At 39.4% G+C, this 15,266-nt stretch overlaps 1 protein-coding gene across 1 annotated transcript; it reads right to left on the bottom strand.

Moving 5' to 3' along the window:
• Positions 1-480: 480 nt before the first annotated feature.
• LOC121955311 (adenylate cyclase type 3-like) lies at positions 481-15,165 on the bottom strand. The gene is made up of 20 exons (XM_042503197.1): positions 14,153-15,165; positions 12,694-12,843; positions 11,298-11,434; positions 10,369-10,480; positions 9,500-9,627; positions 9,047-9,205; positions 8,801-8,960; positions 7,600-7,707; positions 7,360-7,436; positions 7,105-7,266; positions 6,829-6,916; positions 5,769-5,885; positions 4,230-4,501; positions 3,991-4,072; positions 3,022-3,180; positions 2,445-2,591; positions 1,591-1,707; positions 1,359-1,485; positions 1,137-1,261; positions 481-1,028 (listed from the first exon to the last, which is right to left on the bottom strand). Exons 1-20 carry the CDS (start codon positions 14,831-14,833, stop codon positions 846-848), a joined length of 3,291 nt encoding a protein of 1,096 aa, XP_042359131.1. The 5' UTR covers positions 14,834-15,165; the 3' UTR covers positions 481-845.
• Positions 15,166-15,266: the final 101 nt, after the last annotated feature.

Here is a 15,266-nt window from a genome sequence, read left to right as displayed (position 1 = left end):
ATTTCAACATTTATTTTTACTGATGTATTTCTGTGCTGTTTTGATGTATTCCTGTTTCTACTCATTTGTTTACTTACATACTTATTGATAGTTGTGTAATTTTCTGTTCTCTATACTATTTCAATTTAAATCACAGACTGACTGTAACTGATCAATCCAAGCCCATTTTTCCACTAAACCTAACAGAAAGTGTGACTGAGGCTGATCAAGGTCTTGCTACACTGCAAGTAAATGTTAATCAAGGAATGAATGAATAACTAAGAAACAAATGGCCTGAGACATTCATCGTATTTATAATTAGATCACTGACCCAGAACTGTTTACCTGCCTTTGTCTTGTAGCAGGTCATACCGTCAGCATGATAATATTGTAACTTTATGAAATGAAACCCCTAATGCTATTTTTTTTCTCCCTTTTCCTGATTAAAATAATTCTCAAGACTGAATGATCCACAAAATAATCTGAAAAACTTAGTGCAAACATGTTTTATTAACACGGTATAAATACAGTGTGATTAGGCTACATTATTTTACAAAACCTGAGCTCAAGGTAAAACAAGAAAGTAATTTATGTGTCTGTTTCAAGCTTGTAACTTTCATAGCACTCATATGAATCAAGTGCAAAATTATAAATGCAGGAGCTCTGCAAAATCATCATCTGTAGTCCTGACTTATGTACAGCTATACAGAATCACTTTTATTGTATTATTTTGTCGTGTTGGTCTACTTCCATATAGTTTACATTGCTACAGTGAATGAAAAATGGTTGTGAATATAAAATAAATTGTGCAGACATTCTGCACAAGCTTGTCTTTTTGATAACGGCTTTTTACCACAAGTAATAAGTCAAGAAAGGTCTCCGACTTGGTGTGGAAGGGCAGTGGTCACAGGAGCGCCATTGCTGCTGGATTTGTCTTTTCCTTTCATGAAGAAAGTTAGCAGCTCCCCTTTACCTTTGACAAATATGGGCCCCCTTCGAATAAAGCGGAAGCCGTACTCCTTCAGGATGTCATAGCAGTCTTCCACCACCTGAGTGCAGAGCAGGGCACAACATTTAAAGCAGATTAACAAAAATAGACAACATAAGTTGAAAATGAGCAAATAAATGAGAGTAATATGTATGCTTTTGTGTGCTACCTGGATGTTTCCCATCACTCCGGTGGACTCCATCCTGCTGGCGACGTTGACTGTGTTTCCCCAGATGTCATAGTGAGGTTTGCGAGCTCCGATCACGCCAGCCAAAACTCCCCCCTTATTCAAACCTGAAGGGGATTAACATGGAAACATGAATATACACACCTGCAAATTTGCACACAGTCTTACAAACGCACACGTACACACACAGCCACATGCACTAACCGATTCGGAGCATGAAGTTGTTGAACGACTGTTTGTTGAGGTTGTTGAGGGTAACTTTCATTGCCAAGGCAAAGTCTGCCAGGTCAGAGAGGTGCTGCCAGCGCTCGATCAGTGACTGCTCCTCTGGCTGTGAAAAAACAGCAGAACTTTTTATTGTCATCACCATATGCAAGATAAAATGATACAACAGATTGTTTCACTCATAGTCAGTTAAAATATGAAAGCTCTTAACCTTGCGGTTGCTGTATCCATTCATGTTGCTCTCTGGAGTGAGTCCTGATGCAGCCATGTAGGTGCTTCCTATTGTCTTGATCTTAGTGATGCAGCGGAACTCGTCCCTGTCTAATAACTGGTGGCGGAGGTAGACATCATAGACATTCAAGGGGAGACATTGCATGTTAAAACATATTTTTTTCATGCACTGGTTAATTTTGAGACTTAGGGCTATTTCACTTCCATAACATATCTTCTTTCAGACAAATGGTAAGAAAAAATCCAAAATTCCTGCAAAAAGCGCATATTTAGTTTGACACTGCATCATTTAGGCTACATAAACAGGAAATTTCTTTTAATACAACTTATTAATGTCTTTATGTAAGCAATCAATTGGGGAAGTTCGATGGTGATATCTAAGGTTTTTTTCCACCTCATTCATCTGTAGTGCCTGATTTAAATTTTAAACATTTTAATCCTAAAAAGATGGCAAGTTTGATTTATTATGAATGTTGACAGTATTTTGGGGGGATTTATGGAGGGATTAAAAAGAGATATGAAAAAATGTTAAAAATAAACAAAAAAAATAAATAAAAATACATTTGAACCTGACTTTGGCCAAAGTTCAGATTTTTGTTTGGGAAATCGCTGCAAAATGTTGCATATTAAATTAGATAATGCCTAGTTTGAATATTTAAAAGATATAATAAACTTGTAATACAAAAAAAGTAATTAGCTGGGGAAGTCTCATGGGGATATCTACAAGTTAAAAGTTTTCCCCCATTCACCTAGTACCTGCCCTTAAAACCCGAGAGTTGTACCATTTAGTTGTAGATATGTACAACCAGCTGTACAAACACTGCTGGTACTCACACTGTCAAAGTCGGAGATTATCTCATTGAGAATCCGGAGACACTCGATGCCTCCGTTGTTGATGCTCTCTTCAGTGTAGAAGTCAGAAAAGTTTGGGATGGAAGCAAACATGACACCTATTTCATTGTAAGACTGACTGTACAGCTCCTGCAAATGATAAATGACATGATGTTAGTTTAATCTGATTTTATTTTGAAAATGTGTTTCTTTAAAAAGCTTATTATTTCTAGTTATTAGAATACACCAGAGGAAAGCCTTAATTTGTACTTATGAAATGGACCACAAGATGGCATAAATTTACCCTGAAATGTATTGTGATGAGATCTAGGCATCACATACAGTATCTTCATTAATTTAATGATGCAATTAACAAAACTATATTGAGTTTCATTTGAAGTGTTACTTCCGTTGCCACTGATGAAGGTGTAAAATGAAATGACATTTAAACAGAATTTCAACCTTACTTCTCCTCCTTCTTCTTCCTGACATCGTCCCTCATGTCCTTTTCTTTTTCTCACTGCCCTCAAACACCCACATATCTAAATCACACTGTAACTTGGCGCTCACTCATACGCACCTCATCTCTCTTCTTGCTGCCCAGGAAGTGCTTGGCCACATGCTCTGGCAGCATGTTGGTGACCAGCGCTTCGTTCCAACGTCTCATCTCAAACACCCTCTCCTTTTGGTCATGCACACCGATTTTCCAGAGGAACAGCTTCCTGGACTGACGCTCCAACTACACAAAGTAACATAATATTGATATAAAACAATAAGTATCATATTTTCTAACCTGGACCCAATTTTCCCATGTTTTTGTGTCTTAGTGACTAAAGGGACCCACAATATGTTACACTGGTCCAGTATTGAGCGAGACAGCTGCAGATGACAGCCTTGAAACAGGCTGCACTGCAACCAGTCAGGGCTCATTCAGTTTACACCCACTAAAGGTGTTTGTTTTATGTTGTTTTAAGAGAGGAATCTAATCAGTTGTTATCACCAAATTTCTAATCAGTTCACTGTTGAGCCCAAGTAAATGTTTGTGCCAAATTTGAGGAAATTACCTCAAGGTGTTCTTGAGATATTGCTTTCACAAGAACGAGTTAAATGCAAGGTCACAGTGACCTTTAACCACCAAAATCTAATCATTTCATTGTTGAGTCCAAGTGGATGTTTGTGCCAAATTTGAAGAAAGTCCCTCAAGGTATTCCTGGTGAGGAGGCTTAAAAGGGTCTATCTCAGTAGGGATACTTTCCATAATTTTGCCAGTCACTAAATCGGCCCAATTTCAAAAACTATTGGTCCAATTAGGCAGTAAGACACAAAACCATGGAAAAATAGGATCCAGGTTGAAAAATACAAGTTACCCTTTAAGTGAGTTAGCTATTTGGAGAAAAACTAAATATATATAATAATATAAATTTGATAATTGCTTTGCTCTATGATAGGACGTTTCCCTCTGTAGGTGCTGGCTTTAAAAGCTGTAGCGGACAGGCTGTGGGTCGGCAGAGTGTGATGCAGTGTGGGTGCACAGGGGACAGTGACTCACATGGCGCGCAAAGAAGTAGAAGCCAATCATCATGACAATAATCATCATGGTCATGAGGTACTTGGATGGCACAATAGATGTTCTGGAAACAAGACAGGGACAGAATAATGTACAGCAGACTTACAACTGAATTTTATAAATGACAGACTAAAGATATCTGAATCTTTCTCTATTGGCTTATTTATGTATTTTTCATTAAACTTACATACAGTACATTGATAGATTTACTAATTTCTCACCTGTATGAGGCAAACTGTATGTAGTCATACAGGTCATAAATGTCCCGCCAGCTGTAGATGTTAACGGCTCCATTTGCTGTGACGACCAATACCATGAGTCCCAGTTTAATCAGGTGGCTGACCTGTACCAACATGGCGGTGGCTATGAGTGACATCACAGCCATGAAGCTGTAATGCTTTGGGTTCTCTGCACAGCCTCGATCACCAAATGACTCCAACACGGGGCCAGAGGTGCTGTTGAAGACTCGGAGGGACAGTGGAACACAGCTCAGCTGCAACATCAGAGACGCAGGGCATGAGGAATAAAGTGTATGAAGAATATGTTTGAAATAACCAGTCTGAATTAGCAACAATAGCAACAGTAAACATGTTTTTTTACAGAGCATTTTGTCAAAGTGTGACTGACACATCCGCATGACAGCTAAGACAGAGAAATTAATGTTCACTTTAGCGTCCTCTATTCCTGTCAGACCTTAAAGGCAGCGTTGTGTGTAACAGGCTGCTCCCGTGGGGCCGTGACAAATGAGCCAGCAGGCAACGAGACAGACAGCTAATGGACCCCAGTGGGAACATGTCGTCAGACACATAAAAGGTTGTGATAGTTTGATGAGGACAAAGTGGAAACACACAAATGGAAAGACGCACATGCACTAAGGTTGGTTGATGTGAAAATTTGTACCGTGATGGCAGCATGGGCGGATTATGTGACAGTGAGTCTGTGGGCGCAGACATGCAAAAGGTCCCTCCACCTCCCCTACATAAGAACAAGATACACTACTTTGTGCTGGTTTTGACTCTTTTTGTTGTTGTTCTTTTGTGTCTCTTTGTGACTGACAGCATCTTTTTGAGGTATTATGTCTGTTTGTGGTAATTTTGTGTGCTTGGTTTTGTGTTTCTTTGCAATCATTTTGTGTCTCTTAGGTATATATTTGTCTCTTTTGTGGTCGTATTGTTTCTCTTTGTAGTTCCTTTGTATTTTTTGTAGCTGTTTTGTGGCTCTATGAAGACTTTTTGCATCTCTTTTTTTATTTTTAGTATTTTTTTTCTTATTTGGTCGTCTCATGTCTCTATATAGTAATTTTGTGTCTTTTTTGTCATTTTGTGTTTCTTAAAAGATATATTGGTGTCTTTTTTGGTCACTTTGCATCTCTTTGTGGTTATTTTAAGTCTCTTCTTGGTCGATGCATGCTCATTTGAGTGTTACATTGTAGGGCCCCTGAACATGTGCCCGCTGGGTCCATCCAATAATACATCCATGGATGACAACATTCAATTAACAGGAAATTGCATTAAAATGCCTAAGTACCTTGATTTTACAGATATTTAATTTATTGGATTAGTGAAAAAGTGTATTTTACAATACTATAATGTATTTTGTTTTTGTGTTATGACAATCATATATACTGTTACAGAAATCATTCGCCATATCACCCACCCCTAACGCACGCACACACACACACACACACACACACACACACACACACACACACACACACCAGCAATGTATCAGAGTTGCATCAAAGTGTCTTGCAGTCGTACCATGTCAGCGATCACAGCCATGGTAAGAACAAATATGGCAGCCATTGCCCACGTGTTTCTGGCCCATCGTGTGCGATCGATCCACACTGAGAAAGACACCAACCTCTTGGAAAACATCTATGACAAACAAAAACATCTTACTTCTTGAAATGTCTCGGTTGACCTTTTCAAACTTGACAACACAAACATATTAAATGGTTAGATGCGTATTTCCTGCTGGAATGTTTGTTAATGCAGTAGCCGAAAAGGAGGTTATCAAAAGTATAGTCAATAATTATAGTTTCCTTGGTAGTTGACAGGAAGTAACAAGGGACTAAAGCTGCAGCCAAATCAACAAAATAGCAATGAATAGACTGTGTTCATGTACGGTTTTTATGTTTTCCTATGAGAAATAATGCATAAAAATTCATACATATCCTACGTGATCATGAGCCGCTGATTTGTGTAAAACCCGCATATTTTGGAAGGTTCTGATCACATGACCAATACACTGACAGGACATAAGAAGGAAGCCGTCCCATAAGGAGGCAGGTTAGGTAGATGGATGGTTCATAAAACACAGGACTTCACATAGGAGACCGGTATTTGGAAGTGTGTGAACTTAAAATAATTTTAAGGTAAGTTGTCACCAAGTCTCTTTTCCTAAACCTAACCACAGTCACTTTACTTGCCTAAACCTAACCTCCATAAGTTTACTTTAAGTACGTAACATGAATCATGACATACTAATTCACAGGATATCATACAAACTGCTGTATGAGGATAAAATGCAATGGAACATCCTATACATTTTATAGGAGTCCATCCATTGCAATTCATGATAACTGTAAAATCATAGAAGTTGATCTCACTTGTTATTTTAAACAGCTTTAATTAAATATAAAGTAAAAGAGAATTCAGAGAATTCAACACATGGAAAGTCAAAAAATAAAAATATGGTTGAATTTGGTTTGGTTGAAAATGTTTGAGCCAAAAAAAAAAGATTGGAAAGCACTGAGCATTTAAACTAAATTCTGTTTCCCAGTCACCACAACCATGGATACAAATTTTGTTTTCTCACCCTTGGGAAGATAGCAGCCAGGGAGCACACTGCGAGGACAAGTAACAATAACTCCCCTATTGCAAGAGTCACATAGTTCACAGCCAACCTAGAACAAGAACACAAATCTTCCATCAATGTCTTGATTCAGTTTTGCAATTTTTTAAGGCAAAATTCATACTGTATATGAATTGACAAATGTCCATGGAGCATGTTATCAGCTGTATGCATTTGGTGTTAATATGAGGTGTGTATTACATGTGATATAGTATGACAAAGTAATATATGTGAACTCACAGTGGGTCTATGAACACCTCCATCACTGTGATGAAGAAGAGCACAATGATGCAGCTGCAGAAGGCTGCTCCGCTTCGTTTCTCCTTCTCTGAGGAGTAGTGCTCCTCCAACTTCCCATCCACAAAACGTAAAGACACAGGGTTTATCTGATTATCCTTCATTCTGTAAGAAACAGCAAGATGTTATCCCTGTAATCCCTGTAATCATCTTTATCTACTTTTGCTATCTGTTTTGTTATTTGTCTCAATTTCGCACATTTTCTGAGTTTCTCTCTCCAGCAGCTCCTGCTGCAGTCGTCGGTTGATCACATGTTCCTCCACCATCTTACACCTCTGAAGAAGACAGCATGAAAAATGAGATTCAATAGCTGTCGAAGATTTCACTTAATGGTACTAATTATTATGTGTGTGTGTTTCTATGCGTGCAAATCAATATGCTCTTGACCCATAAGTATTGAATTAAATGAATTAAATGAAGACATTTATCATAATTCACCTCCTGTTTAGACTCAGTAGGCGTGGACTGGGGTGAGGCTGCGTTCCCATTTGTTGCTGTAGTGTTGATCAGCTGGTTTGAATTTCTGTTGGACAGTGTGCCTGGTTTCTGAGGGAGGAGAAGCAGGAAAAAACATCTGTCAATGTGATATATGTATATATATACACACACATACAAATATATATATACAAATATGAAAATATATTTATCTTTAAGAACCAGAAATGCATTTTAATCTAACATAGTGTTTGAAAAGTATACATTACACTGACTTTGTTTTTGATTAAATGTAAATCAAAGTTTGTTTGTTTGTTTGTTTGAAGGAATGCTTCATCCCCCAAATGACCATTTGTGTATCAATTACTTACTCACCCTGTGTTATGTTGAATTCATTAAAAAGATTACTTTTCTTGCATCCCTCCAGTGAACAAAGAACCAAAAAACTGACAAAATTCTAGTCCACATTTAACAACCGCAAAACTATATATCCAAATATCCATTTACAAACTTTCACACAGCTTGTGCAGTTTAATCCAAGTCTCACTTATCTAGTCAATTGCTCAATACTTACCAAACAGACTTCCCTTTCCAACAGGCATCTGAACAGCCCTTGAAACTCAATCTATTGCTCTCTCTAAAGCACAACTCCATGGAAAAAAAACAGTAATTTTACCTCGCTGAACACAGGAGCTGCCTGGCACTGCCTTAGTTAGTTTATCTGTGTTGTTGTGTCGCTTTTGCTGTGAATCAGAACTAGCCCTTTAAGCAACAAAGTCACACAATTACACAAACAAACTAACTGATCTAAGCAGTGGTAGATCATGTAGGTAGATTCCAAGTTCATCTCAGTAAAATTACTGTTTTTGTCAAAAGAGTTTAAGAGAATCTAGATAAGTTTTACTTTTCGTTCAGTTCCCCAAAAGAAAGGGCTGCCTGTTTGGTAAGTGCTGAGTGTGCAATTGGATAAATTAGGCTTGGGCAGAGTAAGTTTGTAAACAGATGTGAAATAGTTTTTCTGTTGTTAAACTTGCACCTCTTTGACTTCAATTTTTGGATTCTTTGTTTACCATAGAGGCATGCAGATAAAAAAAAGTTTTCTGCATGAATTTAACGTAACACAGGGAGAGTAATTGATATACAAACAGTCATTCGAAGTATTCCTTTAAACTCATGCAACAATGCTTTTGATCAAGTCACTCACATTTCCACCGAGCCCATTTGCTACCTGTTTAGGCACAAGAACCAGGTAAGTGTCGATGCCTTTCTCCAGCAGGTACTCGCACCTCTCTCCGCCTTCCCCCGCCTCCAGTTCGAATTCTCCGTGCAGACTGTCTTTGGTGCTCTGGGAAATATGCACTCTCCTGGGTAGCAGCACACAAACCTTCAGAAAATGTATGACACAGTTTGATTGCTCATCCTGACAGTAAAATAATAATAATTCTCTCACCCAGGAATCCCTCCAGACTCCATCTTATTGGCTACAGTGACATCTGTGGACCAAACGTCAAACTGCCACCTCTTCTGTCCGAGCACTCCTCCCAGCACGGTGCCTGAGTGGACACCCACGCGCATGTCCACTTCAGTTCGAGTCTTCTCTCGCACATACCTAGAGCAAGAGGGAAAGCAATGAATCTTTTGAAGTCATTCTGTGACAAACAGCCTACTTCTCTCTGTCTGTGTTGTCTCCCATGTCTCCTTGGCTTCCTCCATTTTTATATTCATCCTCGAAAATATAAAGGCTTTATATGAGTCAAGTGGTTCTGTAGTTGTAAACAAATGGTGCCAATAAACAAATATTTAATAGGTGGATTTGTACAGTGTGTGTATAAATACATGTCTATAAACAGCATTTAGGGTTTACAAATATAGACAGTGGAAGTGCATGATGATATGTACTTACGAGATGGCGTCTACCATCGCTAGGCCCATCATTATGGAGCATGCAGCGTGGTCCTCTCTGAATTCAGGAAGACCACAGATACAATAGTAACAGTCTCCGAGGATCTTAATCCTCAGTTGGTGATGTTCCTGCAAGAGAGCAAGAAAAGTTGTACATACTTAGAGATGGGCAGAGCCTTTTTAGCGTCATGAATCACGAGGATCCGTTCATTAAAAAGAATTGGTCAAAGGATTTGTTCATCGAACCGTTCAGTGTTTGACTGGAACTCCAACTGTGTGTAGTCGCTCTCACTGAGGTGAAACTCAGCTGAACGTTCAGGCCAGCTTGATAACTACTGAACTGAGAATGGATGATTTAGGTAAATAAAGATACTGTTTGCAAACTGTAAGCTGAAGTCCCACTCTGTTATGTACAACACGTATAATTCTGCGACACCTAATTATTAAATAAAATATGATACTACTTCCTACCTCCAGCTACTTAGCAAAAGTCTGTCATTCAGGGCTCATGTTCATAATTTTGTGTGTTCGCTGACCATGCACTGTTCGCTTGCAGTAAAAGGATCTAAGACAGGTTAAGACTTGAATCACTTACTCAGTGAATCCCTGCATGCTTGCCTGCCGCTGATTAGGAGTTCAACTGAACTGAGAAATGAACGGATCGTTTCTGGAAGGGATTCAGCTTGGTCACCCAAAAGATTTGTCCTTTTAAAATAATTGTTTGCGAATGACCCAACACTATGCATATACCAATTAAATGTAGCAAAACAAAACACTGGCAATATCTAGAAGGAAAGAATTGTAACTTTTGAATTTTGCAAAGAGAAAAACAGTAAATGATTACAGAAATAGAGGGAAACAGACACTTACTTCTGCCAGTTTATCAAAGCGGGCAAACAGTTCATTAAGAAGCTTCACGAGCTCCTGAGCGCTACAGGCTGAGGACAGCTGGGTGAAGCCCACTATGTCAGCAAACAGGATACTGGAACACAAGTGAAGAGGTTGCAATGTGATATTTAAAGAGGACCTATTATGCTCATTTCTGGTACTTGTATTTTGGACTTCTAGCAGAACATGTTGATGCTTTAATGATCAAAAAACACTTAGTCTTTCTGTTAATGGGTGTTTACACATCTGAGTGTACAAAAATAACACACGGAGTTCCCCAAGGCACCATTCTGGGGCCTCTGTTTGACATCTACATGTTTCTCCTGGCTCAGATGATGAAAACAAAAACAAAATATGTTACTATAGTTATGCAGACGACACACAAATTTACATAACCATATTAGCAGGGGACTATTGTCCAATACAAGCTCTGAAAGTGCACTGAACAAATCAACAACTGGATGTTTTCTTGGACAGTTTTCTTCAGTTAAACAAACACATAACTGAGTCAGTTGTTGTTGGAGTTGTTTTTTTCATCTAAAAACATAGTTGCAGCATTACAAAAACCTGGCATTTAAACCTGAAAATTAATGAATATTTGATGTTTGTGATTAGAGATTAAAAAATCAACTCAATGAAAGTATAAAATACAACTAATGTATAATATTTTTTAAAGCGTGATTTTCAAAAGTGCATTTTGTGCAAAGAGCAATACAAGTATGTGTAATATTAAAGTGGGCCCTAGGAGTTAAATAATTTACTTCATTATCTAAAACTGTGACATTATACTGTGTGTATGTAAGAAAATAACTAAAAGCATTACAGGTCCCCTTTGAAAAGCCATAAAAACCTTCCCATAACAATGGTCATCAAAACTCGCCGCCCCAAAATTAAAAATGTGTGATCCCGACCTGACGTTTTCATGGCGGTACATGTACATAGTGTTGAACTGCTGCTGTTGGACCTCGTTCTGATTGGCCTGGTTCTTCATGCCCTGCAGCATCTCGTCAGCGATGTGTTTGGGTAGTATGGACAGTAACAGTTCCTCCTACATGGAGGCACAGTTTAGTAACGGTGAGTTTTGTTAAGTTCAGCACTGACAGAGAGAATAAATCTGCCCCATGTGTATTATCTGTGTGTGTGCATAGCATGACTGACACGAAAAAGTGATTCTCGGGAGATCCTGTCAAATGATGTGATGTGTTCTGTTTGGTTGGATCTCTTTGTCTCCTACCAAGGCTCCCCCAATGCAAAGACACTTTGGGAATTTGATCTATTTTTGTCTCTCCATCATCATCTACATATCCACCACTACTCTCCATGTTTTCCACCTCCATTTTTACACAGATCTGCTTTCCCCACATACTGTCACGTTCAGAATCACAGCAATAACGTGAACAAAGTATGAGGGGATCAGATGGAAGAATTAAATGAATAAAAGCAAACTTGAAGACAGTATAAATTACACTTTTTTAACTTTAATAAATTAAAGTTATGGATTAGTATCAGCTTTCAAAAACTGGCACTACTGAGACATGAGAAGAATTACATGATGGCGTAATATGAAAGAGCGCTGTATCATTGCCAGTTTATTCATAATATGATTGCACTGAAATTAAATTACATTTATCCACATTTGGAGCTCAAACTGGCTCACACCTTAATCTTTTATTTATTGGCATGTGTCTTTTCTTCACCTAGCATTTCTAATATTTGGGGGGAAAAATGAGCTTACATACTGGTCAGTTAACACAATTGAAGGGACAGTACAGATTTCTGAAGTGTAAGGGTTACTCATCTATAATCAGAGTATTACCTACAGTAGATTTCAGTCAGCACGCTTCCAGTTTGGAGAAGCAGGCTGGAGTCTGACACAGAAGCTAAGCGATGCATTGCTTATCATTATCATTATAGAGAAAGAGCAAAGTAACTGTTGAAGGAATACAATAGAGAAAGCAACACTAAAGGGGCTAGACAGGATAACACAATGGCAAACTAAGAGCAATGATCAAATACAATAAAAATTCTTATCAAATCTTATCTTCCCACAATTTGGTTGTCACAAAGCTCAAGCTGACCATATTGTGTCAGGTCCCTGACGATGGCTCTGCTGGTGAAAACAAGTCTCTCTAATCAACCTATTAGTCTCCAGCTGAGCAAAACACGCTGTAATTAGGCAGCACAAGATGTTCTACCTCACAGGTGTGTTTGTGCATACGTGTATGTGTTTGTTTGCCCTGAATACGGAAATGTATTATCTAATTAAGCAAAGTATATCTGTGTTTGTGTATGTGTTCCCCCACATACCTGCTGGGTGCTCTGCTCTTCCAGCGTGAGTTTGACCTCTAGTGACTGACGGGCCTCCAAAAAAGCGGTCCTGTACTTCCTGTCTGCCATGTAGTATGACATCACGCCCAGTGTGGCTGCACACAGGTACAGCATCACGTTGGCCAGGAGCTGTGGGGAGAGAGGATGTGTGCATACAGGTAAAGTGGTTAATTTCCTAATACGGTCACTTTCTAACTGTTGTCTGAAATTCTGGCTCAAAATGTGGAGCCAGTTGGAACTGTCAGGCTTTGCATATTAAATTCGGTTTATCTGGATTAATCCGCTAGATTCAAATTTCACCCAAATTCATCCCTGCTTGGGTTTGTTTTCCAGCTCGTGACAGGAGACTTGGGCCAGTCACAGGTGAGAGCAGTTGTCAATCACTGCTGGTGAACTTTGGTAAAACCTGTTACTGCATTGCCTATTTGTGTCTTCAGATATTTTCCGAAACATATTTAACTGTACTGTTAGCAGTAAAGGAGAAAGTGTATGACCCTTAATCCATGTTGGAGTACATTTCTCATTTTATAGCTAAGCAGAACACTAAAATATGTTTCTGAAAACATTTAGGGTGAGAAAAAGGCAACGCAGTAACAGAATCTTGATTCATATTTTTTCAGCACTTCACACTTCACTTGACAGCAGTTTATAAGCAGTGATTGACACAACTGACCAACAGGGTCTCAACTCTGACTCATTAAATACAGACTCGCACTCAACGCCCGTCAATATCAAACACCAACGCACAGGCAACCTATTGTGGCGCTATTATTTGTTGATGCTCTGGGCAGCTACCGTAGTATAAAGAGAAAGAAAATCTGCATTGGGCAGGTGGGAAGTTTAGGTGGATGGGTCAAACAAAGTCCGGACTTTCACCCGTGAGACTGCAGTTTGTGTCGCGTGTGAAAGCAAAAGTCAATGGAGTTGTTTACTACGTGGTGTGCAAGTATATTTAGCATATTATGCTAGTGGCATATGTCATGTGACGTGACATTATATTACGTTGGTAACAAACATTCTTATTTTAGGCCAAACAATATTATTTAAACCTAACCATGTGCTTTTAATGTCTAAAGTTAAGGAAGTGAACCTAAAAACAAAGATTTTTGCCCGCGTTCTTAGTTTATTTTGAAGAAGAGTGTATGCATTTAACAGCCAGAATATGTACATTTCTTTTGAAAAATAAAGTTTAATTTGAAAAGAGAAAATGCATGTAGCGGCCATAAATTGACATACCATAGAAGGGGTACCTAGTGCATCATATTTTGATTGATGGGACACTCACTCACTTACTGAACTTTACTGAGTTTAGAGTGAGAACATGTTTGATTGACAGCTGCATTGGAGACTCCTCCATCTGATGAGTTGTTTTTGTTTTTCATGCAAAAGCTGGAGCACTATGAGGACATTTATCACTTTACTGAGGAGCCATATTTACCTGTCTCACCAGCATGGGTCCCTGCAGGTTGTCCTCAAACCTTTGAGCCACGGTCACCCCCAGCACCAAGGTGTGTATCCCACAGGAGAGCGCTGTGAGCAGCAGCAGCGGCACCAGGTTGATGGGGAGAGTCAGGAAGCTGGAGAAACTGAAAAACGCCTGCCAGCCCACAGAGTCACTGGCCTGCGGGAAACGCTCGTAGTTCAGACCCATGTAGCACAAAACGTGGACGGTGACCATCAGCCACAGTATGTACGGCACTGCTCCGCGTGAGACCGGTGACGAGGGGAGTTTCTGCAGCCAACACAGCACGTAGAGAGCAATATCCGCAGCCAGCGCCACAGCTGCCACCACCACCATCGCCAGTTTGTCCTGAGTGTACACCACCGCGCACATGATGATGATGAAGCTGTTGAAGAGAGCCGCAAACATCACCAGCACCAGCAGGTTCTCCTGTCTCTGCCGGCGGAAGTAGCTCTGGTAGATCCTCTCCAATGACTCCGGCGCAAAAGTGAGGCGCACTGCGCGCGGCAGGCAGCGGCAGCATCCCGACTGGAGCACGGTAACCTCACGCGTCCGACCCGGTGCATGACCCGGATCACTGGAAACTTGCACCGAATACTCCACCGAGTACTCTGCAGACGGCTCCGTGTCTGTGGTGTGGACCCGGTTCAGAGACATGCTGGTTTAATAAAAGTAATCCTCTCGGTTCATGAAGTAATACTGTGGTACGTTAACCCTGAAGCGCGCAGAGAGCCAAAACCCATGGAAAAGTTGTGATGGTCCCATGTTAGTGCTAATTTTTGGAGATAATAGTCAAAATTTTATTTATTTTTATTTTTTTTTTTTGCAAAAGATAATGACATCATTCATTCCATGACTAGTGTCACCTTAGGGTGAAGTCAAGTAATTTGGGACACTTTTTGGTAGGTTATTACCATGAAAACCAACTACTGCAAACTAGCTCAAGTATTAGGCTACATTGTAAAATCTAACAACTTGATTTTGCTTGAAAAAGAACTAGAATACGATTGCTTTGAAAAACATAGGTAGCTAAACATTACTACAAGTCTTCATTTATGTTTACTTTATATGTATATATATATATATATAT

This window comes from Plectropomus leopardus, chromosome 16 (genome assembly GCF_008729295.1).
Source record: "Plectropomus leopardus isolate mb chromosome 16, YSFRI_Pleo_2.0, whole genome shotgun sequence".
Taxonomy (NCBI): Eukaryota; Metazoa; Chordata; class Actinopteri; order Perciformes; family Serranidae; genus Plectropomus; species Plectropomus leopardus.
This window is presented reverse-complemented; position numbering and strand designations above follow the sequence as displayed.